We start from the raw sequence: 27945 nt of genomic DNA, 5'->3' as shown, positions 1-27945 counted from the left end.
AATTAAAATTATGGGCTTGGGTAGAGCTGATATCAAACACTTACTGGCCTGTTTCATCGAGCCTGGACTGCAGCATATATGGAACTAGGGATTCAGTCAGAGATTCCAGCAACATTCAGGAGAACCTCTTTAAAACCGGATTTTTCTGTGGAGTGTCATCATCACCCCAAGAGACCAATATTGTCTGTGTTGTTATCCTGACAGGTTTGCTTTGTGATCCAATGAGCCCCAAAGAGTAAAAGACCCTCTAAGGGTAAAAAATAAATAAACAAATAAACCCTCCCCAGTGGAGAGTTTAGTGATTTTGCTTAGTGTTCTGAAAAAGGCAATGAAACTAACAGGGCCTTTAAAGAGAAAGTGAGAGCGTGGGGAGAGAGGCTGGATGGGAACTGTCAAACATTTACTGTGTGACAGGCACTATGCCAGGTTTTTCGTGGTGGAAGATCATTTAAGTCTTTTAAAGGTCCTATAAAGTAAGTTTTATTATTATTATTATTTTTAAAATTTATTTATTTTACTTTATTTATTTTTGGCTGCATTGGGTCTTTGTTGCTGCACGTGGGCTTTCTCTAGTTGTGGCGAGCGGGAGCTACTCTTCATGGTGGTGCGCGGGCTTCTCGTTGCGGTGGCTTCTCTTGTTGCAGAGCACGGGCTGTAGGTGCACGGGCTTCAGTAGTTGTGGCTCACGGGCTCTAGAGCGCAGGCTCAGTAGTTGTGGCGCACAGGCTCAGTAGTTGTGGCTCGTGGGCTCTAGAGCGCGGGCTCAGTAGTTGTGGTGCACAGGCTTAGTTGCTCCGTGGCATGTGGGATCTTCCTGAACCAGGGATTGAACCTGTGTCCCCTGCATTGGCAGGCAGATTCTTAACCACTGCACCAGTAGGGAAGCCTCAAGTTTTATTATTTTTATTATTTTATTTCACAAAGGAGTAAACGGAAGCTCAGGGAGTTTAATACTGTCCCACCGATCACATAGTAAGTTTTGGAGGCAGGATTCTAACCGAGGTCTCTGTCTCCAGTGTTCCTGCTGTTTTTGAGAAGCTCATGCTGCCTCCGCCTGGACATTTTATCCCCAAGCTTGCTTCACTTTCCCTGCGTGTTGTAGCACCCTAAATTCTGGAATTCTCCCCGGTCCGCAGGTGAAGGACTGATCCACTGGATCAATATTTTTGTTGTAGTGCTGTTTCTACTCTCTTTGCTCTCCTGAGTCCCGGAGCAATAACAGTTTAATCTCTCTAGTTGTGATAAACTTCTGCAGTCAAATGCTATCACTGCACCTGACCTTGAGTTTGAATTGACTAAGGACCACTCAGACCTTTTCAAACCAAATGGGTCTGGCCAGGTGCCCTTCATGCTGACATTAGTATCAGATTGTTTATGGGTGAAACATATCTGAACAAATGTGACCACATTTCATGTTGGAAATAAACTAATATCTAGACAGATTCCCACTGTTTCGGGCCAGAATGACGTCTTACGTCATTTCATAACAGCTGGAATTCATCCCTCAAATAGCAAAGCACACCTTGGCCTCTCTAAACCCTGAGGCCCAGCCAGTTTCTAAAGGTCTTCTAATGGAAAACAGCAAGAGATTTCCTAAGGGTGGTTCAGAAAGCAGAATTTGGAGTTGATTCTGATGTTAGGGATGAGCTGTGCTGGGCAGACACCTTGAGCAGTATAAGGTCCCTATGACCTTCAGGCTTCATCCTTTCAGAGGAGGAGCTGTTACCTCTAACATGAAAACAGAAATCCAAGCTTCATCTTGCTGAACTAAAGAGTCCAGAGGCTTAAACTGGGCTGTTCAAAACCCAATAATGAGGCTCGTGCTCTCAGAATTTCTTCTAGATTATTTATAATTTAAAATAAGCCTTTCTGGGGCTTCCCTGGTGGCGCAGTGGTTGAGAGTCCGCCTGCCGATGCAGGGGACACGGGTTCGTGCTCCGGTCCGGGAAGATCCCACATGCCGCGGAGCGGCTGGGCCCGTGAGCCATGGCCGCTGAGCCTGCGCGTCCGGAGCCTGTGCTCCGCAACGGGAGAGGCCACAATAGTGAGAGGCCCGCGTACCGCAAAAAAAAAAAAAGAAAAAAAAAAAAAGAAGCCTTTCAAATGCACAGCATACTATTTGCTCTGGGCTGGTGAAAATGGAAATTAGCTAAAGTTACAGAAGGGCCTGCATATGTTCAAGGAGATCTAACCACAGCTTTTTCCTCTGTTAACTCCTTTCTTGTTTCCTAAAATAGACCAGCCTGGCAGTATGGATGAAGAGGGGCTGATCTTATTGGAGCAGAAGCTTTTCCAAGCCAAGGCCCAGATCAACAGTCAGCTGCGGCCGTTGATGTCAAAGCTGGAAGAGAGGGCAAGCTGTCAGAGGGGCCACCTCCGTTCACTGGAGACGAGCATAGATGGGATTCTGGCTGATGTGAAGAACCTGGAGAACATTAGGGACAACCTGCCCCCAGGCTGCTACAATACCCAGGCTCTTGAGCAGCACTGAAGCTGCCTTTGCGATTTCTCAACTGAGGTTCTTGGGATAGAGACCTCAGGCGCAGGAGCCGTCTCATGTGGGTGGGGTGGGATGGGGACATTTGAACCTGTTGAATGGGTGCGCTCAGGTCAACTGAACCTGGTCCCGTCCTTGAGACCTTGGCCAGATAAATGTCTTATTGTATCAGTGGGATGCTCTTTGCTTCCTGATTCAGGGTAATGAGGCAAATGGCACTGGGTATGAGACTCATCGAGGGCCTGGACCCCAAAGTGTAGACTGGATGGAAGGACAACCCACACAGGCAGGTGTTTGTCTCAGAGTAGTCAGAAACTGAGTCCTGGAGTATGGACAAGTGCTGCTGGGTTGTAGACAGCTTATCCTTTGAGTAATGTGATCAAAGGGAAAATTTTTTGACTTTGCCCACGCCTAAAATTCTTCCTAACGTCAGAACAGAGAGTGAATTCCAGTCATGCTGTGGTCAGTAAAATACTATTGCCTCATGGTGTCCAACGTGTTCTTGTTGATCAGAGTTCTTCCCACTTATCACCCAGTCCATACACACATACTCCACTTTCAAACTGGAAGAAGTGAGCAGTGACGGAGTGAGGAGGAGCTGTAAGGCTGGCCCCTTTGGAGCATTGGTACCCTGCCACCTTCGACTTCTTCTGGGCCTGGAAGTGACCTCCTTTCCCCTGATGATGGCAGGCAACTTAGAGACTACGTTTTTATTAAAGCATTTCCTACCAGCCAAGCAAACATTGGGAAAGTATTTACTTTGGGGTTTCAAAGTGATGTAAAAATGTAGCTTGGGCACTGAAAGAGGTGCAGTTATCCAAGATTTATTAGTCCTAATTCAATGCCATTTTTCAAACACTAAAAATTATATGCTTCTATGTGTTTTGTTCTCTCTTCTGATACCAGACGATGTTCCTACTTATACTTGAGCTGGGTAGAGTCCATCCTTCCATCCATCCATCCTTACAACATATATTTATTGTACCTATTGTGTGCCGGGGGCTGGGGTACAGTGGTGTCATAGTCTCTGTCCTCATAGAGTTGATTGAAGAGTGAGGAAAACAAACCTTGAAAAAAATGTAAACTTACAAATCCTGTTCATCACAAGTGGTGTTTATTGCAATAACCCCATGGTTTGCAACCTCTTTTTCTCAACAGAACATGTGTTGCAAGACATCCCATGGGGGACTTGGATTTCGGTAAATAGCTGAAACGGCTCTGGGTTGTGCACACTTCCTTGCATTTCAGCTGTCACTCTGTCCCTTTCCTCCACTGATTGCGACACATTGTTGAGTCATAACACCAGTGGGAATTTCTGGAAAAACCAGAAGCACTTCCAACCTCGGCTCAGAAGGCTTTGGTGCTGCCTCACCTCTGTATTTCCTTGGCTTTTCATGGACATGTTTTTAAATAAAGAACAATTCTTAGTTGCCCGTGGCCAGTTTCTAATTTGTTAAACTCTAAGCTTAAGGTGTAGGTACCAAAGCAATGACAACAAAGAATGCTTCAGAAAGAGCTATGAGCCCTAGCATTAACATCTCTAATTCCTTTTTCTGAGCATCTTGTTTTGCCCTTTCTAACCATGCACACACTTCATGAGATTTAACTGGTGCTGTCTTCTAAGCATAAAGGAGGATTTATTTCTGGAACAACCTGAGCAGGGCGGGAGTGATAATCAATATTTTTGTCTTTTTTTGCATCAGCTCTAAAATAAAGGTAAAATCAATAGTTTGTGGTACATTATCCTGCGTTTTAATAAACTAAAATTTAATAAATTAAGATCCTGAATTGGCCATCTACCCAAGTGGCTGAGAAAAGGATTCTGCTTCTGCCTACACTGACCTGCCCCCCCCCCAAATTCTGACCGATCTGATCACTATGCTTTACCTTCTCTGAAAGTGCATTTTTAATCCTGTCTTGGAATACGCAGTCACATATGTTACAAATTCGCTTACATTAACTACTATCTCACACAGACCTAAAAATATGCGTAACTCCCTCATGACAGACTTTCTTCTTGCCCTCATGGCGTACTGGATGTGGAGAAAGTTGGCACAGTAGCCCTCCACATAGTCATTTCCAGAGGCCCATGTGACTTCTCAGGTTGCCCTCTGCACCGTCTCCATTCCAGGAGGTGGAGGGGAAAAAAGACATGGAAGACGGAGACACATGGAAGGTCTTTGTGGGCCAGGCCTGGGAGGGGCTGCACATCACTTTCTCTCACATTCTGTGGTCCAGAACCCAGTATTATTATGACCACATCTTACTGGCAAGGGGTCTAGGAAAAACAGTCCCTTGGCAGGAAGCCACTTCTCTGACAATTCTATACTGTGGAAGGGGAGCATGCATCATGAGTCACTGGCTATCTGTTGCTGCCAAGTGTAGGATTAGGTAGTAGCGACTTTAGAGAACTTGGTGGGGGATCCCATTAGTTAATAACCAAGATGCATGTAATCATAAAAGGATTCATCAGTGGGTTAGACTGTTAAGGAAGTCATAAAAATGTCTTCCCTGACAAACAGGAAATGATCCCCAAGTAGGGATGGGGAGTGGAAAAGTGACTCATGTGACTCTCTTAGTATAATAATGATTCCCTCATTTCTGAGGATGTGGCAGACTGTTCCTAAGAAGAAAGAAGGGGTGTGTGACTTAGAAATAGCCTACCCAGGACTTAGACTCTGCTACCAGTCCTGAGCTGAACTGCCAAGTTAAGGGTACTTTCCTTCCTGTTTCTATCAGTGTTTATCATTTGTAGTGGCAACTCTCTTGTGCTTCTCCTCGGAGAGTTGCCTGATTAACTGTGCCACTGGTAAGCTATCACACATATCATTATCTACTTTGGCTCGTGGGGATCTCTGTTTGGAGAGGTGGGTAGAAATGAAATTGCCCATAGACTGTAACATCTTAGCAGATGTATTTCTTTCATTTTTTTTAACACCTTTATTGGGGTATAATTTCTTTACAATGGTGTGTTAGTTTCTGCTGTATATAACAAAGTGAACCAGCTATGTGCATACATATATCCCCATACCCCCTCCCTCTTGCATCTCCCTGCCACCCTCCTTATCCCATACCTCTACGTGGTCGCAAAGCACAGAGCTGACCTCCCTGTGCTATGCAGCTGTTTCCCACTAGCTATCGATTTTACATTTGGTAGTGTATATATGTCAGTGTTACTCTCTCACTTCACCCAGCTTACCCATCCCCCTCCCCATGTCCTCAAGTCCATTCTCTGTCTATGTCTTTATTCCTGTCCTGCCCCTAGGTTCATCAGAACCTTTTTTATTTTTTTAGATTCCATACATATGTGTTAGCATACGGTATTTGTTTTTCTCTTTCTGACTTACTTCACTCTGTATGACAATCTCTAGGTCCATCCACCTTGCTACAAATAACTCAATTTCATTTCTTTTTATGGCTGAGTAATATTCCATTGTATATATGTGCCACATCTTCTTTATCCATTCATCTGTCGATGGACACTTAGGTTGCTTCCACGTCCTGGCTATTGTAAATAGTGCTGCAATGAACATTGTGGTACATGTCCCTTTTTGAATTATGGTTTTCTCAGCATATATGCCCAGTAGTGGGATTGCTGGGTCATATGGTAGTTCTATTTGTAGTTTTTTAAGGAACTTCCATACTGTTCTCCATAGTAGTTGTATCAATTTACATTCCTACCAACAGTGCAAGGGGGTTCCCTTTTCTCCACACCCTCTCCAGCATTCATTTTGTTGATTTTTTGATGATGGCTATTCTGACTGATGTGAGGTGATGCCTCATTGTAGTTTTGATTTGCATTTCTCTAATGATTAGTGATGTTGAGCATCTTTTCATGTGTTTGTTGGCAATCTGTATATCTTCTTTGGAGAAATGTCTATTTAGGTCTTCTGCTCATTTTTGGATTGCATTGTTTGTTTTTTTGATATTGAGATGAACAAGCTGCTTGTATAATTTGGAGATTAATCTTTTGTCAGTTGCTTCATTTGCAAATATTTTCTCCCATTCTGAGTGTTGTCTTTTCATCTTGTTTATGGTTTCCTTTGCTGTGCAAAACGTTTTAACTTTCTTTAGGTCGCCTTTGTTAGTTTTTGTTTTACTTCCATTTCTCTAGGAGGTGGGTCAAAAAGGATCTTGCTGTGATTTATGTCAAAGAGTGCTCTTCCTACATTTTCCTCTAAGAGTTTTATAGTGTCTGGCCTTATATTTAGGCCTTTAATCCATTTTGAGTTTGTTTTTGTGTATGGTGTTAGGAAGTGTTCTAATTTCATTCTTTTACATGTAGCTCTCCAGTTTTCCCAGCACCAATTATTGAAGAGGCTGTCTTTTCTCCATTGTATACTCTTGCCATCTTTATCAAAGATAAGGTGACAATATGTGTATGGGTTTATCTCTGGGCCTTCTATCCTGTTCCTATATTTCTGCTTTTGTGCCAGTACCATACTGTCTTGATTACTGTAGCTTTGTAGTATAGTCTGAAGTCCAGGAGCCTGATTCCTCCAGCTCCATTTTTCTTAAGATTGCTTTGGCTATTCTGGGTCTTTTGTGTTTCCATACAAATTGTGCAATTTTTTGTTCTAGTTCTGTGAAAAATGCCATTGGTGGTTTGATAGGGATTGCATTGAATCTGTAGATTGCTTTGGGTAGTATAGTCATTTTCACACTGTTGATTCTTCCAATCCAAGAACATGGTATTTCTCTCCATCTGTTTGTATCATCTTTAATTTCTTTAGCAGATGTATTTCTGATCTGATCCCAGGATGTGATTCCTTTTTTCCAGTACTCTTAGGAGGCTGGACAAAAGGGTGAGATGATACTCAGTAATTTCCAATGTTTGGACCAAGTCTCAAGGACCAGGAATATGTTTCTCTTTATTTTTTTAATGTTTTATATGGTCATGGGAATGTTGTGGATTCTTGCTGTGGTTCAATTTTCCCACCTGGAAAGCAGAGATTAGATTTTTTTTCTCTCTCTCTCTGCTTTCCTTATACTATGGGCTACATGGAACTTTCTAGGAAATTCCAAGATCTGAAGCTTACTTATGGGTCATAAGGGAAAAAATGTGCTATGTACATGTATGTTAATTCATAGGTAGTGTATGTATTTTATAAGTTAGTATAAGTAAGCAAAATAAACCAGTGTTTATACCCAATTTTAAACAAGAGCACATCATTACGTAGTCTCAGGAGAGAAGGAAAAAAGTGTTTAGCTTTGCGAGTAAAATAGCAAACATAAATACAAGCCATCAATTTATAAGGCATATCAAGCACCATCGTGATATGCCAACAAACCCACATGGATACACACAAAGCTGACTAGTCTCAGTCTTAAACAGAAAAAGATACTAAGAACCAAAATAATTGTTAAAAACCTCACACAACTCATCTGACAAACAAGTAGCTGAGCCTTAAATGAGGTGGCCGAATGGGGAATTGTTATCTGACCTACTGAATCATGACTGATATTAGCTAAGGACTGTCACTATTTACACCTAAACCCATGCATAATGTATGTCACGACTAAAAATTAAATACAAACTAACAGTCACAGCAGGATTGAACAATTAACTTATTTGGTTTTTGCTTGTTTACTTTACCAAACAAAACTAATTGTGAGTTTAACAATTTCTGTCTTACTTGAGATCTTTTATGTCAAGAAGCAAGTTATCCAAGTTTTTAATTTTCACAAATACATTTTTAAGTCATAAAGCACTAATTTCATTAAGGATCCAAAGCTAACCAAGACCAGACTATGCAGATTAGGTAGAACCTAAGATTTGATTTTTTTAAAAAACTGAGAAAACTTAGGCACAATTGACAAATTTGCTAATTATTCTTCCCTGCTTATGGGTGTGGTTGTATATATTTTCATATTACACATCAGCTATACCAGCCAGAGAATCTCCTGCTCTAAGAGCGTGCTTAACAACTGTTGGCTTCTGTCAAGTAAGACTGCGAAGAAAAAGTGGTTAATTCTGCAAATCACAGGGAAGATTCTAGGCCAAGACACGAGACTAGTAGCATCATCTTATTTATTAACGTAATTGAAACATTTTGCCGATAAAACTTTTGTCTGTGACTATTCTAGCAACAAAATTTTACTCAAAATATTTCACTGTGAGATGGTGTTGCAACTTGAATGTAGTTTTTATTAATGTGTTGATTTCCAAAGCAAATCTTATTCTCAAAATGGCAGATTCAGGGACCAAAAAGTGATTCAAAAAAGCTTCCCCCTCCCCATGCCAATCCTTGAGACTGCTTGGATCAAGCTGAGGTCTGGGCCCCAGACCTAGACTGAAGGCGGAGGGAAAGAGTGTAACTCATTCCTAACTGACTGTTACAGGCTAATAGGACATTCCAAACATACACAACAAAGAAACCACGTGAAGAATCGCGTTTACTGGGCAGCTATAGGAAGGCGCAGACCAAATGAAGTGGACAGAGCACATTCATCATCTTTACCACGATGCTATTCCTAAGGTGTCCAAATTGGATGAACTACAAAATCGATCCCTGTTTCCATCCTTCCCATCTCACCTGCCCGCTTTCCTGCCGTAGCCTTGGGAGAGATCCTGAGCTTTTCATATTCTACTGATTTATTTTTGCATTACTCTTTTGATGAATAAAATATAACATGCTTCTCTCTCTTAGTCCTCTAGAGAGAGAGAGAGAGAGAGAGAGAGAGAGAGAGTCTGTTTGGGGGAATAGATTTGGGCTATTAAAATACAAGTCATTTCTCCCTGTAATTCTCTGCCTTTTGCTGTAGTTTGGTTATGGAGTCTTGCTTTCAATTTAATTACAACATCATGTTCTTTTATTCTTTCTGAGAAGCTGAAGCATGAGACTAGGGAACGTTGGGGGAAGGTTGGCCAAGCCGGGACAGGAAGAACAGCGTCTCTAGAAGCTCTAGTTCTGGGTTTCAGGCACTTCAGTAAGAGACTTTCCTCCCCTCTTCCCATGTACATTCAAGGAAAGTGAAAGCAAGATGGCCCCAGAGGCTGCCTGGGGTTAGGGAAGTGGGGTGGCAAATGAGGTACCAGCTAGCAGCACAGACCCCTGCCCCCAAAGGGCCATTCCTTGAGAAGAGACTCATTGACACAAAGGGTTTCCCTCCTGCCTGTTCTTACATATCAGCCACTTTCATAAAAGTGGGAGGGACATTTTTGTTGGTAGGCAGGAAATGAGGCTCCAGACTCCTCTTGACACAATCTTTCTAGCCCATGCCCTTCTCACGATCTCTGAGCCTTTGGGTCGGCCTTTTTGGGAAGGAGCAGGACCCGAGTGGAAGTTGGGGTCTCGAGGTCATCCTGTTGGCACCTGGGGCACTACTTCAAACTCTGAATCATCTCTCTGGTGTTGGCCTTGGCTGGGTCACAGTCATCGTGTCCTGCCCTGGACTGAGAGAGGGGCTCTGACCTCCCCCTAGCAAGTGAAGAATGGGGTAGGGCAGGAAATGGACAATTCCATCCAAAAGGGGAGTCACTTTTCCTGGTATTAAAGAAAAGCTATTTTAACATGATCCTTATGATTCATCAAGATAGAATCTGCCCCATTTCATTCCTAGAAATCTACTTCTATGCTCCCATTCTTTTCTTCAGCTCATCTCACTCTCCCTACAAGCATGCCTTCTGCCTCCCCCTCCCCCCCTCCCCCACTGAATGCCGAGAGCCAGCCCTGTTTCCTCTCATGGGTCGTGGACTAAATGGGGCTTGACCACAGAGCCCAGCAAAGGAAAAGTGGGCCAAAGAGACAAAAGGCAAGAAAGATCTCAGATCTGCTCACGTGGATCTTCAGAATAAACTCTATCCATAAACTCCATATCCTTGAAAATGCATGTTCCCCCAGGGAATCCAGCTCCCTGATTTCCTTTGTTTCGTTTCCTGGCTTGCAACTGTCTTGCCTAGACAAAGATACTTCTGTCACTCTCTCTCCAGCACTAATGCAATCTTGAGCACTTTCTGGGTCTTTGTCTTCCACAAAGCAATCCTTTCTTGGATTCAGATTTCCTCCAAGCCGTTGCCATCTCCAGCTATCGGTTTCTAAGGGAAACCTAGCTACAGCCTTCCTCACCATCACACCCTCCCCCAGGACTAGCAAACCCAAGGCCATATACAAGGAGCACCTGAGACAAACATAACTTAAGAGAAAGACTCCAGGTAAAGGCTGAAAACTACATCTTACCTGGTCAGTATCATGGGGAACCAGAGGATCAGAGACCATGTGGTGTGATGACCTAAGGGGTCAGGGAGACGTTAGCCTTTTGCCAGACTCTACACTTGCTGTGTGACCTTGGACCAGCCATTTAATCCAGTGGATCTCTGCTCCCTCATCCTTTAAAGGAAAGGTTGGATCAACAAATCTCTAAAGATCTTTCCAGTTTATGATTCCATGATCCTTAGCCAAACACTGAGACTCGAGAATAGGATCTCACTTCTGTCCCTTGGAGATTATTTCCATAATGCAAGAGGAACAGCACCTCCCCCACCCCACCTTGCTATTCTCCTGTTGAATTTAGTTTCTTTCCCTGGAGGCTATTGAAGGATGTTACAGATGTGAAATGTGTGGTGAAGAACATTGTTTCTGGTGTCAGATCCTACCTGGCCCCTTCTGGGCCAGGGTTGGTACTAGATTTTGAAAAAATTATCCTACCATTCAGGGACCATTCCTTAAAGAACCAAAAACCCAAGAGCCAGAGACTAGATGAGGGACACAGAGTACAAGACGGTAATTTCCTTTTGGTTCTTTAAGCAGGTCGTGAACGAGGCCTGAACAACTAGAACAGAGTCTGTCAAAGCTATTTCCAGGGCAGCAGAGGAAGGTGGGAAATTAGGGAGAAAAGGGGTGAAACACTTTAGCGGCTCTTGACACTCCCCCGAGATCTCTGTTCTGGGAGCCCACGCTCATCAGGAGGCGATGACTCTGGCTGCTGGGCTCAGCACAAGATGTAATCCTAACCCAGGAACAAGGCTGAGGCTCTGCTTCTCAGAAAGGAACTAACCTCAGGCGCCGCCTGTGTTACCAAGCTAGAGTGGGTGAGAATCACCGGTTCCCATCAGGGAAACTAACTGCTTTCTCCTAGGTCATCCTGGACTTACATTATGACAGAAGCATTTCCCAGCCAAACAGGCAATAAGTAATTCCAGTGAGCAAAGATCTCTATGGTTGAGTGAATTCCTAGCATATTTTATTTCAGAAATGACTGCATTATTAGGATTTGGCCTTGCGTACGTAATTCTTCTCAAATGCAAGAATGCGTAGTTCTTCTCAAATGCAAGAATGCGGCTAAGTATGGCCTCCAAGGGCTTTGATGGTGATCTGAAGGTCCCTTGGTAATGCCCGGGCTGGCAGAGAACAACCCAGATTCTGTCACAAGTTACAGCCCAAATAAGTAACCGCACAGATACCACCAAGAAAGGAGAAGGGACTGGCTCTGTGTGATCACAGGCCCATCAGGAACGTGGTCTTCTGAAACTAGGGAAATGGGCTGAAATCCTTCTGAGAAACCCTACTATTCCCAGACTTGCATCCCAGGTTTCAGAACATGAATGTCTCAAGCTCGACCCCAGACTGCGGTGTGTGTGGGCAGCAGAGGGGAGAAAGCGGGTAGGTGGGTGAGGGTGTTGGGAAAGTGGAGGTGGCTCGGCCTCGTTCACCGGGTGTAGCCCACACGCACCTTCTGAGAGCTGAGGCTGGCTGCGGTATCCTATCAAAATGGAAGGAATACCACAGGAATGCAACAAGACTACAAACATAAAGAACCACGGACACTGATTGGATCCAAGTTCTCTGAGGAGTGAACAACAACGACACAAAACATAAAAAAAACGAAAGAAAAGAAAGAAAGAAAGAAAAATAGCCCTTTGTGGTAAAGGGCATGCTGGGAAGGCGAGGGCCGGAGCCACCTCCCCAGAGCATGCTGGGAGACGGACACCCGCGCATCTCCGAGGACCGCACTTCTCCTATCCCTACCCCCTCACCCACCCCCAACCCGGAGACTAGAGGAAAGTTTGTCCGAAGATGACTGCGGAGTGGGGTATGCCGTGGTTCTCTGCAGGTCCTCCACACTGTGGGGGGGTTGAGTCAGCAAGTGGGGACAACAGTCAAGATGAGATGGAGGAACAGAGAGGCAGGAGAGAAATGGGACGGACAGAGGCTGCAGGGGCCAGTGTGTTGGTGGAGGACGAGGGGAGACTGGAGCAGAGGCCCTGGGGCTGCTAGCCCGAGGTGTTGATGTACAGCTGGCTCTTCAGAATGTAGTCGATGACCGGCTGGGACAGGTAATCCACGACATGGCCGTCCCCATGCTGCAGGGCCAACCTGGATGAGAAGAGACAGTAATCAGATGACATCCTTTCCCGAAGCAAGGCCAGAGGACAGGCCAGCCCATTCCCTTTCGGGGAAAGGGTTTACCCAACACCCCATTACCAGTCTTTGCTTAGGCTAAATACACGGCATCCCTATCAGGAAAAGCCCTCCTGCCCCCATAATTCCTCCCCCATCCTGACTCTGCCACTTCCTAACTGAGGAACCCTGGGCAAGTTGTTTAAGCCCATCTATTCTTCCATTTTCTCGTTTATAAAATGGGGGTAGTATCTGGGCCGATCTCAGTTATTAAAATGATTAAATGAGTCATTACACAAAGCACTTAGAAAAGCCCAAGCACACAGTAGGCATTTCAATGCAAGTGTTAGCTATTCTTATTTCATTTCTTTGTGTTTCTCTACACCATGGTCTCATGAAAATGAACCTTATGATTGACCCCTTCTTTTCCTTCCTATGGAAGCCCTGATAGAGAAGAAGTTGCCCTTCTCTGAGGCCCTTCTCACAAGCCCTGGGGGGCGGGTGGACTACCAAGTACAGAAGGGGTCTGGTCATACAGTCTGGTTTCCGCACGGTTTTGCTCCAGACTTGGTCTGGCTGCTCCCCATTTTCTGTGCGCATAATGGTCTTGGGGATGTCAGGCCCCAAGGAGCTATTTGTAAGAACTCATATACTCCTCCGCATATCTAGATTCTAAAAGGCATCTGTGCTCTGTGTCGTGAGATCTCCCCAGAGGCTGGCTCAGTGCCTTTTCAACGTATAGTGTCCTGACCTTCCAGCAAGCTAGGTTCCCAAGTGCCTCCCTGCACAGTTTACAGGGAGCGTTCTTGAAAAAGTGGTCTATAACTGTGGTTTCCAAATGCCAATCCCAGCTTCACGAGAATCACCCAGGAAGCAGATAGCCAGGCCCAACACCCAGAAATTCTGATTCAGTGGGACTCAATGGGACACGGGAATCTGTGCTGTGTGAGTTCTCACGGTAATTCTATTGTGCAGCCGTGGCTGGAACAACAGCCTTCCCCTTTCCCCTCCCTGGTTGTTGTCACTGGGTTTCTGCTCTCACCTCACAGTTGATGCTACTATTTCAAGTGTCTACATAATCACCTTCCAGGGAAGAAGTCCAGTGGACCTTTTAAAATCCTGGGCTCATTTGATTTCTCTGAAACATGCGACACAGATGACAACTGACAGGGCTCTCCATCTTTGTACCCTCTGCTGCCTTTGTTCCAGGGCCACCAATGCTGGTGGTTTCTGACTGCTCCTTCGTCTCTTTTATTTTTTTTATTACTTTTTAAAAATTGAAGTGTAGTTGATTTACAATGTTGTGTTAGCTTCAGGTGTAGAGTGAAGTGATTCAGTCATACATATATATCTATCTATTCTTTTTCAGGTTCTTTTCCTTTGTAGGCTATTACAAAATATTTAGTATAGTTCCCTGTGCTATACAGTAGATCCTTGTTGGTTATCTATTTTATACATAGTAGTGTGTATATCTTAATCCCAAACTTCTAATTTACTCCTCAGCCTTTTTTTTTTTTTTTTTTTTTTTGCGGTACGCGGGCCTCTCCCGCTGCGGAGCACAGGCTCCGGATGCGCAGGCTCAGCAGCCATGGCTCACCGGCCCCGCCCCTCCGCGGCATGTGGGATCCTCCCGGACCAGGGCACGAACCCGTGTCCCCTGCATGGGCAGGCGGACTCTCAACCACTGCGCCACCAGGGAAGCCCCCTCAGCCTTCTTTTAAATGTTAATGTGTTTTAAGTATTCCCCAAAGCCTTCTTCTCTTCTTGCTGACTCTCCCTGTGAGCGTAGCCACAGCCCTGAACTTTAATTTACACTTAGGTACTCATGGCTTTAAGTTTTATTACACTTCCAGACCTCTATATTCCACACATCTTATTATTCCACTGGACATTCCCACTTGGGGGTTGTGGTGAAGACTGTTAACTGGCCCCTAGTATCCATTCTTTCTTCTGCGTAGTACTACAACCTCCCAAGATTTAGTTGGACACAGGGCTGCCAACTTACAAAGTCTACTCCCAGCCTCCCTGGAGGCTAGGCATGGCCACATGACTGAAGCTGAGCCAGGGGGATGACGGGGAAGGGATATGTGCAACTTCGGGTCACCTTCTTAAGGACAAAGCCCCTTGCCCTTTCCCACTGGCTGAGAACAGTCACTGTAGCAGCTGTGGACCCTGAGAGGGAAGCTTCACATTGAAAAGAACAGAGATTCAGTTTCTTCTGACTTCAGTTAGAGGGATATAAACATTTCTCTTATTTAAAACTCTAACTATTGGGGGTCTTTTTGTTATGGCAGCTTAACCTAAACCCTTACAAATTCCATGCGTACCTCAAACTAGAGTCCAAACTAAAAACCTCCTTTTCCCCCTTCAAACCAGCTAAAACTAATAAATGGCCTGTCGCCCTTTTAAAAGTCAATGACTGGGGACAAATAAATGAGCTCTAAAAAGAAGGCTGCATACTGGGGCAGCAGGTGTCAGCCGACCTAACGGTCAGCCTGGACTGAGGAGAGTTGTATGGGAACTTGTAAGCCAGTCTGACCAAGGTCTCTCTGGTCGTTTGTCAAACGTACCTGCTCTTGGTTGAGCTGACGACAGACATGGGATGGTTGATGTCATCCTTTACCACCATGATGTTGTTCTGGGGACAAAGCAGAGACAGTAGGTAGCCAGTCTCTCACACTAAACTCCTTTTGTATCCTCACTTCTCCAGCCCGCAGGCTTCTCAGAGAAGGGCCACATCACATTACTACACCAGCAGGGAGAATGGGGGACTCACTTTGTATTTGCGGAGTATTGAGGAGTGATTCATGATTCGGTCTGTGTCGGCTGCGTCCCGGGGGACCACCACGATCCCAAAGTCCCCGACAATCACCTCCATCTGAAGAAACGGTGAGGGGGGAGGGAGAGAGAGAGAGAGAGAGAGAGAGAGAGAGAGAGAGAGAGAGAGGAAGTGCCCTTTGGTGAGACCTTGACTACCAACCCCTACCAAGCAACTACCTAGCAAGGTGGAGCTATCTTCTCTCAGAACCCCAAGGCTTAGTCCCAAACTTGCCTTCTTAGCCCCATCAGTCAGCTCCTTCAACTTACAACCTGTAACAGTGTTCGTGGAATGAGTGGGAACTTCACCTGGCACCCTTAATGAACACCTCTAGACAGAATTAATTAATAAGTGCGCTTCTCGTGTCTAGGCAAGATCTCTCCAATTCCTGAGGCTCCCGCTGAGCTCATAATACTGAAGAGCAGCATGACACGTGGTCCTTACCTGGTAAGTACCCTCTTCGGTTGCCCAGCAAGCATACCCCAGCCCCCGGCTGGTCTCCTGAGAGGGGCTGGAATGCTCCCCTGGCTCACCCATGTCAAAGATGCTGTGGGACTCAGGGCAGCGAAAAGCAGGGAAGGGCTTGGAAAGCATCAATGTGCACACAGGCAGTGATAAGGAGGATAACTATGGGGTCACTTCTGAAACCAGCCTCCGACAGAAGCTGGCTCCCATCATGAGAAATGAAACCTTTTCATTTAAAAAATATTTTTTTTCCTGATTATAGATACAAGCTTGGGAAACTCAGAAAAAGAAAAAAATATATATAAGAAATCAATCATCACCACACAATCCAGAGAACCACTGTTAACAAGTTAGTATTTATGTTCAGGGTGCTTTTCTCTACAAATCGATGTGTATATCCACAACTGGACTGAACTGCAAAATTAATCATTTTACCTATACATTTCATCTTCTTTTAGCATTATATTGTGAGCATTTTTTCATATGGTTATAAGTATTTGAAGGCTTCCCTGGTGGCACAGTGGTTAAGAATCCACCTGCCAATGCAGGGGACCCAGGTTTGATCCCTGGTCCGGGAAGATCCCACATGCCGCAGAACAACTAAGCCCGTGAGCCACAACTACTGAAGACCACGTGCCTAGGGCCCGTGCTCTGCAACAAGAGAAACCACTGCAATGAGAAGCCTGCACACCTCAACAAAGAGTAGCACCTGCTCGCTGCAACCAAAGAAAGCCTGCGTGCAGCAGCAAAGACCCAACTCAGCCAAAAAAAAAAAAAAAAAAAAAATTGAAAATGTGTTTTGACAATCTGTATATTTCATTGCCTGACTATACTGTGATATAGCATGATATATTAAATGGAATTTGTGTTATAGACAGTGTACAGTTACTTCTGATTTTTGCAGTTATAATAACACTTTGTTGAAGATCTGTATACATAAACCTTTTTCCACATCTTTGATTATTTTCTTAGGATAGGAAGTAAAATCATTGGATGTAAGGATATGAACTGGACATATTTCAAGTTCTTGAGACTTATTACCAAGCTGCTTTCTTGAAGGCCGTGGAATTTTTCTTTTCAAAGAGCCTGAGAGTTATGGCATTTAACAGACTTGGATCTAGCCTGGGCACATTACGGTTTAGATCTTGCCAGTTAAGGATCCCAGATGGAGGGAGAAGGGGACAGGCAGGTTTCTTCCGAGCATGCAGCTCATTGGGCAAGACCTGCTTTGGGGCAAAAAAAACAGGTTTTTTCTCATAATTCTCCAACCGAGTGCCACAAAAACAGACATTATAGAGCACTACAGCCGCTTCTTCTCTATCAGAGGATTTCTGTACCAGTAGAATTCCACTTCTAGGTCTGATTCACCGATTATGCGTGTGTGTGCCTGCACTGTGTGCACCTGTGTGCCCTTGGCTATTTCCATCCACCTTCACCCTATTTCTCCCATCGCTTACAACTGGAGCTAGAGCTGCAATGAAAACTTGGCTGAAGGTGCCATAGGAGGGAAGTTGTGGAGAGAAATTAAAAGCTGGGTGTACAATATCTGAGCCCACATTGGATCGTGCTATTTGGAAGATACAGAGCATTACACAACACACTGCATCTACTGGTGATGTTCAGATCTGGTAAACTGGCCCCAAGTCTTTGTCCCATAAACCAGGAATGCTAGGGAGAGGCAGGGCAGGGAGTTGGAGGTAGACCAGCCTCTCCTGCCATAGCATTTAAAATATTGCACTGGGACTCACTACTTAGAAGGTAATTGAAGACGCTGGTTCTCAAACTTGGCTGCACATTAGAATCACCTGAGGACCTTAAAAAACCCTCAAAGCCCAGCTAACACCCAAGATCAACTAAATCAGAATCTCTGGGAATGGGGCCCAGGCATCAGTTTTTTTTTTTTTTAATTCTCTATGTTTTAATTCCAATATGCAACCAAGTTTGAGAACCAGTGATCTAAGTACTGAATTAAAACGTGAGGGGAATTATTAGGGTAGAGAAAGAGATAGAAAAGAGAAGGGAGGAGAAAAGAGAAGAGACGGAAAGGGAAGGGGAGGGGAAAGGAAGGGAAGGGAAGAGAATCCATCCAAGCTGGTACACATGGAGATTCCTCAACTGCCTGGCTATGTAGGTAGGTGTTTCAAGATATCTGGTGTTGATTGTATAACATAGGATGTGAATTCAATTTGATTCTGAGGATCTGATGGATGTTTCATGTATGATGTGTGAAATAACAGGGCTATTTAAAAGTGAGCATTCTAGGACTTCCCTGGCGGTGCAGAGGTTAAGAGTCCGCCTGCTAATGCAGGTGACACGGGTTCGAGCCCTGGTTCAGGAAGATCCCACATGCCGTGGAGCAACTGAGCCCGTGTGCCACAATTACTGAGCCTGAGCTCTACGGCCCGTGAGTCAAAACTACTGAGCCCACGAGCCACAACTACTGAAGCCCATGCACCTAGAGCCCATGCTCCGCGACAAGAGAAGCCACTGCAATGAGAAGCCCACGCACTGCAACGAAGAGTAGCCCCAGCTCACCGCAACTAGAGAAAGCCTGCATGTAGCAACAAAGACCCAACGCAGCCAAAAATAAAAATAAATAAATAAAGCGCATATATATATATATATATATATATATATAGTGAGCATTCTAGTTTAAAGCATTAAAACAACGGTTCAGAATGGCAGTCAGGCCTCACGGGGAACAGCCCTACCTGTGACATTAGTGCAGCTGCTGCTTTCTACTCAGGAACTAATGATCTGAGCACCCAATCAGTAACAATGCAGGCTGCTCAATGGGTGGCAAGCAGATGGAGACCTTGATGCTTGAGATGGAATTCCTCTTCCAGAAACAGGTGACAGATTTGCCCTCTGGGAATCACAGATGGGGTGAAGGAGATGGGTCTACCAGACAAGACACACAGCTTTACCACATCCAAGTGGCATCTCTGCAGGGGTTTGGACCAGAGAATGCAGACCTTTTCTGCTCTTGTGGCCAGACCTGAGGACATGGGCTTGATTTTCATGCCAGAAGGTGTTTGTGTGTGTGTGTTTTGGGGTGCTAGGAGGTGCCGGGTGCTAGAGTTGGTGAGGTGTGCCCTCATGCCACAGGTACCGATCTCCCTCCGGGAGCTTAGCTGCCCTGCCCACCCCCACCCCTATCCTTGTCTCCTGTCTTCATGTGGCCTCCAAGATCCACCCTCTCCTGGTCGTCCTTCTACCTCGCTGGCTGCTCTTTTGTGGTCTCCCTGTGCTGTTCCTTCTCATCTCCCCGATCTCGAATGACTGGAGTCCCCCAGGCTCAGTCCTTGGAGCTCTTTTCTTTTCTATCTACACTTGCACCTTTAATGATTGCATTCAATTTCAAAGCGTTAAAGACACATGGAAGCCTCCCAAATTTATATCTCCAGCGTAGACTCCTCTCCTGAACTTCAGACTCATACATCCAGCAGTCTCTTCAACATGCCCACTTGGATGAGGCATCTCAAACCTAAATAATATGTCCACGAGCCCCTGAACTCTCTGACATCAATCAATCAATCAGTCAATCCCATCCACCATCATCCTACAGGCACCAAGATTCTTTTCCTGTAGTCTTTCTCATTTTAGTAAATGGAAACTCTCTTCCTACAACTGCTCGGGCCAAAGCCTTGGTGCTTTCCTTGATTCCTCTCTTTCTCTCACATCCCACATTCAATCTATAAAGCAACCCAGTTGGTTTGGCCTTCAAAACAAATCCCAGAATCTGCTCATTTCTCACCATTTCCATCACTTCTACCCTGGTCCAAGCCTCCTTTGGTAGGTTAAATAATGGGCCCCCAAAACACCGAGGTCCTAATCCCTGGAACCTGTGAATGTTATTTATGTGGCAAAAGAGACTTTGCAGATGTGATTAAAGTAAGGATCTTGAGATTATTCTGGATGACTTAGGTGGGCCCTAGTGTAATAGCAAGTGTCCTTAAAGAAGAAGGCAGAGGGAGATTTAACACAGGAGAGAGAAGATGATGTGAAGATGGAGCAGAGAAGATGCTACACTGTTGGCCTTGAAGATGGAAGAAGGGACCAAGCCATGCAACAAATGCAGCTCTAGAAGCTGGAAAAGGCGAGGAAACAGATTCTCCCCAAGAGCCTCTGGAAGGACTACGGCTCTGACTACAACTTAGTATTGGCCCAGTGAAACCTGTTTCACACTTCTGGCTTCCAGAAGTGAAAGATAAAAAATGTGTGTAGTTTTAAGCCACCAAGTTTGCAGCAACAGAAAACTAATTCATATATGATCTTATTTGCAAAGGACAAAGACACAGAGGACAAATGTATGGATACAAAGGGGAAAGCGGGGGAGGTGTGTGGGATGAATTGGGAGATTGGGATTGACATATATACACTATTGATACTATGTATAAAATAGATAACTAATGAGAACCTACTGTATAGCATAGGGACCTCTACTCAATGCTCTGTGGTGACCTAAGTGGGAAGGAAATTCAAAAAAGAGGGGATATATGTATACGTATAGCTGATTCACTTTGCTGTACAGCAGAAACTAACACAACATTGTAAAGCAACTATACTCCAATAAAAATTAATAAAAAAGAATTTTTTTAATTAAAAAAAAAGAAAACGAATTCATCTCCATTAGCTCTCACTTGGCTTGCTCTGGTTTGTTCTTCTCTTGCCTTTTTCAGTCTATTCCCAACATCCAGGCTGATAATGTGAATATACCAAATTATGTTGCTCCTTGGCTCGAAACCCTTCACTTAAATACCCAAGATGGCGGTGTGGGAAGGAGTCAAGATGGCGGTGTGGGAAGACACAGAGTTAGGTCTCCCCACAACTAGGGTGCCTGCCGGCTGCTGGTGGGGAACTCTGACCCCCAAGAAGACGGGAGGAACCCCAGAGTGAACCGGTAGGATGTAGGGGGACCGAGGGGGAGGAGAAGTGGAGGTCAGATGAGATCTGCACCCCTGAGGCCAGGGATATCAGGAGAGGCAGGTGGGAGGGACTCTCCAGGAAGAGCGGGAGAGGAGCAGAGGGCGATTGCCCTGCCCACTTGGGCACGGGGAGCCTGCTGAGCTCCCAGGCTGATCCTCCAACCTCCAAGGCCCCTCCAGGCTGCATGGGTCCTTGGGGGTATAGGAGGGAGGCCAGGGGGATCAGGAGAGGCAGGTGGGAGGGGCCCTTGGGAAGGAGTGGGAGAGAAGTGGAGGGCAATTGCCCCACCCGCTTGGGCATGGGGAACCTGCTGAGCTCCCAGGCCAGTCCCCTGCCCTCCAAGGACCCCCCTTCCCCCTCCAACTGCACTGGTCCTGGGGGCACAGGAGGGAGCAGTGGGAGATCAGGAGAGGCAGGTGGGAGGGGGCCTCCCAGACCCCAGACCAGAGGAGCAGGAGAGGAGAGGAGGGCGTTTGCCCCACCCACTCGAGCCCAGGAAGACTGCTGGGCTCCCAGGTGAGGTCCCCTGTCTTCTGAGACCAGGGGTGGGGGGCATGCCTGGGCCCCTTCTGTTCCTTGAGCCTAAGGCCTACCCCCCACAGCCCAGGGCCTTTTCCATCCCTGTGAGTCCTGAGCATTGGCCCCACCCACCACCCAAACGTCGCCCTTGATTAGGCCCTGCCCTCCACAGCCAAGGCCTTCCCCACCCCCACCCCACCTTTTTTTTTTTGCTGCCCATGTGGCTTGCGGGATCTTGATTTGCAAGCCCATGGTCAGATGGGAGCTCCTGCAGTGGGAGCTCTGAGTCTGTACCATTGGACTAACAGAGAACCTCAGACCCCAGAGAATATTCATCAGAGTGAGGTCTCCTGGAGGTCTTCATCTCAGCACCAAGACCCAGCTATACCCAATAGCCTACAAACTCCAGTGTTGGAAACCTCAGGTCAAACAACCAGTAAAACAGGAACACAATCCCACTCATAAAAAAAAAAAAAAAAAAGAGATGGCAAAAAAATATGTCACAGACAAAGGAGCAAGGTAAAAACCTACAAGACCAAATAAATGAGGAGGAAATAGGCAATCTACCTGAAAAAGAATTCAGAGTAATGAGAGTAAGGAAGATCCAGAATCTTGGAAATAGAATGGAAGCACGGATTGAGAAAATACAAAAAATGTTTAACAAAGATCTAGAAGAACTAAAAACCAAACAAACAGAGGTAAACAACACAATAACTGCAATGAAAAATACACTAGAAGGAATCAATAACAATAATGGAGGCAGAAGAACGAATAAGTGAGCTGGAAGACAAAATGGTGGAAATAAATGCCAAGGAGCAGAATAAAGAAAAGAGAATGAAAAGAATTGAAGACAATCTCAGAGACCTCTGGGACAACACTAAATGCACCAGCATTCCAATTATAGGGGTCCCAGAAGAAGAATAGAAAAAGAAAGGGTCTGAGAAAATATTTGAAGAAGTTATAGTGGAAAACTTCCCTAACATGGGAAAGGAAATAGTCACCCAAGTCCAGGAAGCATAAAGAGTCCCATAGAGGATAAACCCTAGGAAAAACACACCAAGACACATATTAATCAAGCTAACAAAAATTAAATGCAAAAAAATATTAAAAGCAGCAAGGGAAAAACCAAAAAATAACATACAAAGGAATCCCCATAAGTTTATAAGCTGATTTTTCAGCAAAACCTCTGCAGACCAAAAGGGAGTGGTAGGATATACTTAAAGTGATGAGAGAGAAAAACCTACAACCAAGATTACCCAGCAAGGATCCCATTCAGATTCAACGGAGAAGTCAAAAGCTTTTCAGACAAACAAAAGCTAAGAGAATTCAGCACCACCAAACCAGCTTTACAACAAAAGCTAAAGAAACTTCTCTAGGCGGGAAACACAAGAGAAGAAAAAGACCCACAAAAACAAACCCAAAACAATTAAGAAAATGGGAATAGGAACATACATACCAATAATAACCTTGAACGTAAATGGATTAAATGCCCCAACCAAAAGACACAGACTGGCTGAATGGATACAAAAACAAGACCCATATATATGCTGTGTACAAGAGACCCACTTCAGACCTAGGGACACATACAGACTGAAAGTGAAGGAATGGAAAAAGATATTCCATGCAAATAGAAATCAAAAGAAAGCTGGAGTAGCAATACTCATGTCAGATAAAATAGACTTCAAAATAAAGATTTTTACAAGAGATAAGGAAGGACACTACATAATGATCAAGGGATCAATCCAAGAAGATATAACATAGGAGCACCTCAATACACAAGGCAAAGGCTAACAACCATGAAAGGGGAAATCGACAGTAACACAATAATAGTGGGAGACTTTAACACCCCACTTACATCCAGACAGAAAATAAATAAGGAAACACAAGCTTTAAATGATACAATAGACCAGATAGACCTAATTGATATTCACAGAACATTCCACCCAAAAGTGGCAGAATACACTTTCTTCTCAAGTGCACATGCAACATTCTCCAGGATAGATCACATCTTGGGTCACAAATCAAGCCTCGGAAAATTTAAGAAAATTGAAATCATATCAAGCATCTTTTCTGACCACAATGCTATGAGATTGGAAATCAATTACAGGAAAAAAACTGTAAAAAACACAAATACATGGAGGCTAAACAGTGTGCTACTGAATAACCAAGAGATCACTGAAGAAATCAAAGAAGAAATAAAAAGATCTCACCTCAAGAAACAAGAAAAATCTCAAGTAAACAATCTAACCCTACACTTAAAACAACTAGGGAAAGAAGGACAAAGAAAACCCAAAGTCAGTAGAAGGAAAGAAACCATAAAGATCAGAGCAGAAATAAATGAAATAGAAACGAAGAAAACAATAGCAAAGATCAATAAAACTAAAAGCTGGTTCTTTGAGAAGATAAACAAAACTGATAAACCCTTAGACTCATCAAGAAAAAAAGGGAGAGGACACAAATCAATAACATTAGAAATGAAAAAGGAGAAATCACAACTGACACTGCAGAAATACAAAGGATTATAAGAGACTACTACAAACAACTATATGCCAATAAAATGGACAACCATGAAGAAATGGACAAATTCTTGGAAAGGTACAATTTTCTGAGACTGAACCAGGAAGAATTAGAAAATATAAACAGACCTATCACAAGTAATGAAATTGAAACCACAATTAAAAATCTTCCAACAAACAAACGTCCAGGACCAGATGGCTTCACAGGTGAATTCTATCAAACATTTAGAGAAGAGCTAACACCAATCCTTCTCAAACTCTTCCAAAAAATTGCAGAGGGAGGAACACTCCCAAATTCATTCTACGAAGCCACCATCACCCTGATACTAAAACCAGAAAAAGCTATCACAAAAAAAGAAAGTTATAGACCAATATCACTGATAAACATAGATGCAAAAATCCTGAACAAAATACTAGCGAACAGAATCCAACAGCACATTAAAAGGATCAAGCGGGATTTATCCTAGGGATGCAAGGATTCTTCAATATATGCAAATCAATCAATGTGATACACCACATTAACAAATTAAGGAATAAAAACCATATGATCATCTCAATAGATGCAGAAAAAGCTTCTGACAAAACTCAACACCCATTTATGATAAAAACTGTCCAGAAAATGGGCATAGAGGGAAACTACCTCAACATAATAAAGGCCATATATGACAAACTCACAGCAAACATCATACTCAATGGTGAAAAACTGAAAGCACTTCCACTAGGATAAGGAAAAAGACAAGGATGTCCACTCTCCCCACTCTTATTCAACATAGTTTTGGAAGTCCTAGCTGGGGCAATCAGAGAAGAAAAAGAAATAAAAGGAATACAAATTCGAAAAGAAGAAGTCAAACTGTTACTGTTTGCAGATGACATGATACTACACATAGAAAATCCTAAAGATGCCACCAGAAAACTACTAGAACTAATCAATGAATTTGGTAAGGTTGCAGGATACAAAATTAATGCACAGAAATCTCTGGCATTCTTATACACCAACAATGAAAAATCAGAAAGAGAAATTAAGGAAACGTTCCCATTCACCATTGCAACAAAAGAATAAAATACCTAGGAATAAACCTGCCTAAGGAGGCGAAAGACTTGTTCTCAGAAAACTATAAAACACTGATGGAAGAAATCAAAGATGACAGAAACAGATGGAGAAATATACCATGTTCTTGGATTGGAAGAATCAATATTGTGAAAATGACTATACTGTCCAAAGCAATCTACAGATTCAATGCAATCCCTCTCAAACTACCAATGGCATTCTTCACGGAATTAGAACAAAAAAATCTTACAATTCGTACGGAAACACAAAAGACCCCGAATAGCCAAAGCTATCTTGAGAAAGAAAAATGGAGCTGGAGGAATCAGGCTCCCTGACTTCAATCTACACTACAAAGCTACAGTAATCAAGACAGTATGGTACTGGCTCAAAAACAGAAATATAGATCAATGCTACAGGATAGAATGCCCAGAGATAAACCCATGCACATATGAGCACCAAATTTACGACAAAGGAGTCAAGAAGATACAGGGGAGAAAGACAGCCTCTTCAATAAGTGGTGCTGGGAAAACTGGACAGCTGCATGTAAAAGAATGAAATTAGGGCTTCCCTGGTGGTGCAGTGGTTGAGAGTCCGCCTGCCGATGCAGGGGAAACGGGTTCGTGCCCCGGTCCGGGAAGATCCCACATGCCACGGAGCGGCTGGGCCCGTGAGCCATGGCCACTGAGCCTGCGCGTCCAGAGCCTGTGAGCCACAACGGGAGAGGCCACAACAGTGAGAGGCCCGCGTACCGCAAAAAAAAAAAAAAAAGAATGAAATTAGAACACTCCCTAACAGCATACATAAAAATAAACTCGAAATGGATTAAAGACTTAAATGTAAGACCAGACACTATCAAACTTTTAGAGGAAAACATAGGAAAAACACTCTTTGACATAAACCACAGCAAGATCATTTTTGACCCACCTCCTAGAGTAACAGAAATCAAAACAAAAATAAACATATGGGACTGAATTAAACTTCAAAGCTTTTGCACAGCAAAGGAAACCATAAACAAGACAAAAGACAACCCTCAGAATGGGAGAAAATATTTGCAAATGAAACAACAAAGGATTAATCTCCAAAATATACAAACAGCTCATGGAGCTCAATGTCAAAAAAACAGACAATGTAGTTTAAAAATGGGCAGAAGACCTAAATAGACATTTCACCAAGGAAGACATACAGATGGCAAAGAGGCACATGAAAAGATGTTCAGCATCACTAATTATTAGAGATGGAAATCAAAACTGCAATGAGGTATCACCTCATGCTGGTCAGAATGGCCATTATGAAAAAAAGCTGGAAACAATAAATGCTGGAGAGGGTGTGATGAAAAGGGAACCCTCCTGCACTGTTGGTGGGAATGTAAATTGATACAGCCACTTTGGAGAACAGTATGGAGGTTCCTTAAAAAAGTAAAAAAAACTACCATACGACCCAGCAATCCCAATACTGGGCATATAGCCTGAGAAAACCATAATCCAAAAAGAGACATGCACCACAATGTTCATTGCAGCACTATTTACAATAGCCAGGACATGGAACCAACCTAAATGTCCATCAACAGATGAATGGATAAAGAAGATGTGTCACATATGTACAATGGAATATTACTCAGCCATAAAAAGAAACGAAATTGAGTCATTTGTACTGAGGTGGATGGACCTAGGGTCTGTCATACAGAGTGAAGTAAGTCAGAAAGAGAAAGACAAATACCGTATGCTAACGCATATATATGGAATCTAAAAAAAAAAAAAAAAAAAAGGTACTGATGAACCTACTTGTAGGGCAGGAATAAAGAGGTAGTCATAGAGAATGGACTTGATGACATGGGGTGGGAGGGCAAAGCTGGGGCGAAGTGAGAGTAGCATCAACATATATACACTACCGAATGTAAAATAGTTGCCTGGTGGGAAGCAGCAGCATAGCACAGGGAGATCGGCTCGGTGCTTTGCGATGACCTAGAGGGGTGGGATAGGGAGGGTGGGAGGGAGGCTCAAGAGGGAGGGGATATGCGGACATGTGTATGCATATGGCTGATTCGCTTTGTTGTGCAAGAGAAACTAACACGGTATGTTGAAGCAATTATACTCCAATAAAGATATATTTAAAAAAAGAAAAAGTATCAATAGAAACCAAAAAAAAAAAAAAAAATACCACCTTCTCAGTGAGACCTCCTGTGGCCATGGCATTTCAGCCTGCATCCCTGTGCACGTAGACCCACACCCATCCCATGCCCTCACAGTCCCCACTTCCTACTGTGTTTCATATTCCTCCATAGCATTTATCTCTAACACCTTGTATATTTTCTTTATTTAACCTTTTTTTGCTCTCCTTCTCTCTTCCCTATAAAGGTAAGCTTCATGAGGGCAGGCAATTTTGTGTGTTTCATTCACTGCCATGTTCCTGGGTGAAAGGGACCTGGCACATCATCCGTGCTCGACATATGCTGTTGAGCAAGTGGATTCCTGCAGAGTCCCCTCTCTGGCAGCTGTCCTTGAGTTAGCTGATAAACTCTCTCACCTCAGGACGTGGAAGGAAGCCCGATGTACCTAATGGAAACTCCGGGAGACCCAAGGAAGTGACTCGAGACAGACTTTCAGGTCCCCATGAAATGCACAGGTGACCTTACTTCTGTAAGTTCCCAAACTTCATCTGATTGGTCAGCAGAATCACCCCGGAGCTTTAAAAACAATAATAACAACAGCAACAGGCCCTCCAGACCTCACCCCAGGGATTTTGATACAACATGTCTACAATGGGGCGGAGCCTCCCTCTTTACAATGTTTCCTAATCCTCCTGATGTGCACCCA

At 44.1% G+C, this 27945-nt stretch overlaps 2 protein-coding genes across 2 annotated transcripts in view; one reads left to right on the top strand and one right to left on the bottom strand.

Annotated features, from left to right (window-relative positions):
• LAMC2 (laminin subunit gamma 2) overlaps nucleotides 1–2491 on the top strand; it is a gene marked incomplete at its 3' end in the record, with an annotated part of 60389 nt that extends 57898 nt beyond the window's left edge. The window contains exon 23 of the mRNA XM_082833822.1: nucleotides 2238–2491. Within this exon, the coding sequence (XP_082689948.1) occupies nucleotides 2238–2491 (254 nt within the window). The remainder of the gene's footprint in view (nucleotides 1–2237) is intronic.
• Nucleotides 2492–12710: 10219 nt separating this feature from the next.
• NMNAT2 (nicotinamide nucleotide adenylyltransferase 2) overlaps nucleotides 12711–27945 on the bottom strand; it is a gene marked incomplete at its 3' end in the record, with an annotated part of 193365 nt that continues 178130 nt past the window's right edge. The window contains exons 13-15 of the mRNA XM_082833824.1: nucleotides 15614–15715; nucleotides 15408–15475; nucleotides 12711–12813 (exon numbers count right to left, since the gene is read on the bottom strand). Of these exons, the coding sequence (XP_082689950.1) occupies nucleotides 12711–12813; nucleotides 15408–15475; nucleotides 15614–15715 (273 nt within the window). The remainder of the gene's footprint in view (nucleotides 12814–15407; nucleotides 15476–15613; nucleotides 15716–27945) is intronic.

This window comes from Leucopleurus acutus, assembly GCF_964270905.1.
Source record: "Leucopleurus acutus genome assembly, chromosome: 2".
NCBI lineage: Eukaryota > Metazoa > Chordata > Mammalia > Artiodactyla > Delphinidae > Leucopleurus > Leucopleurus acutus.
Note: the sequence above shows the minus strand (reverse complement) of the source record. Positions and strands in the feature narration are given on the sequence as shown.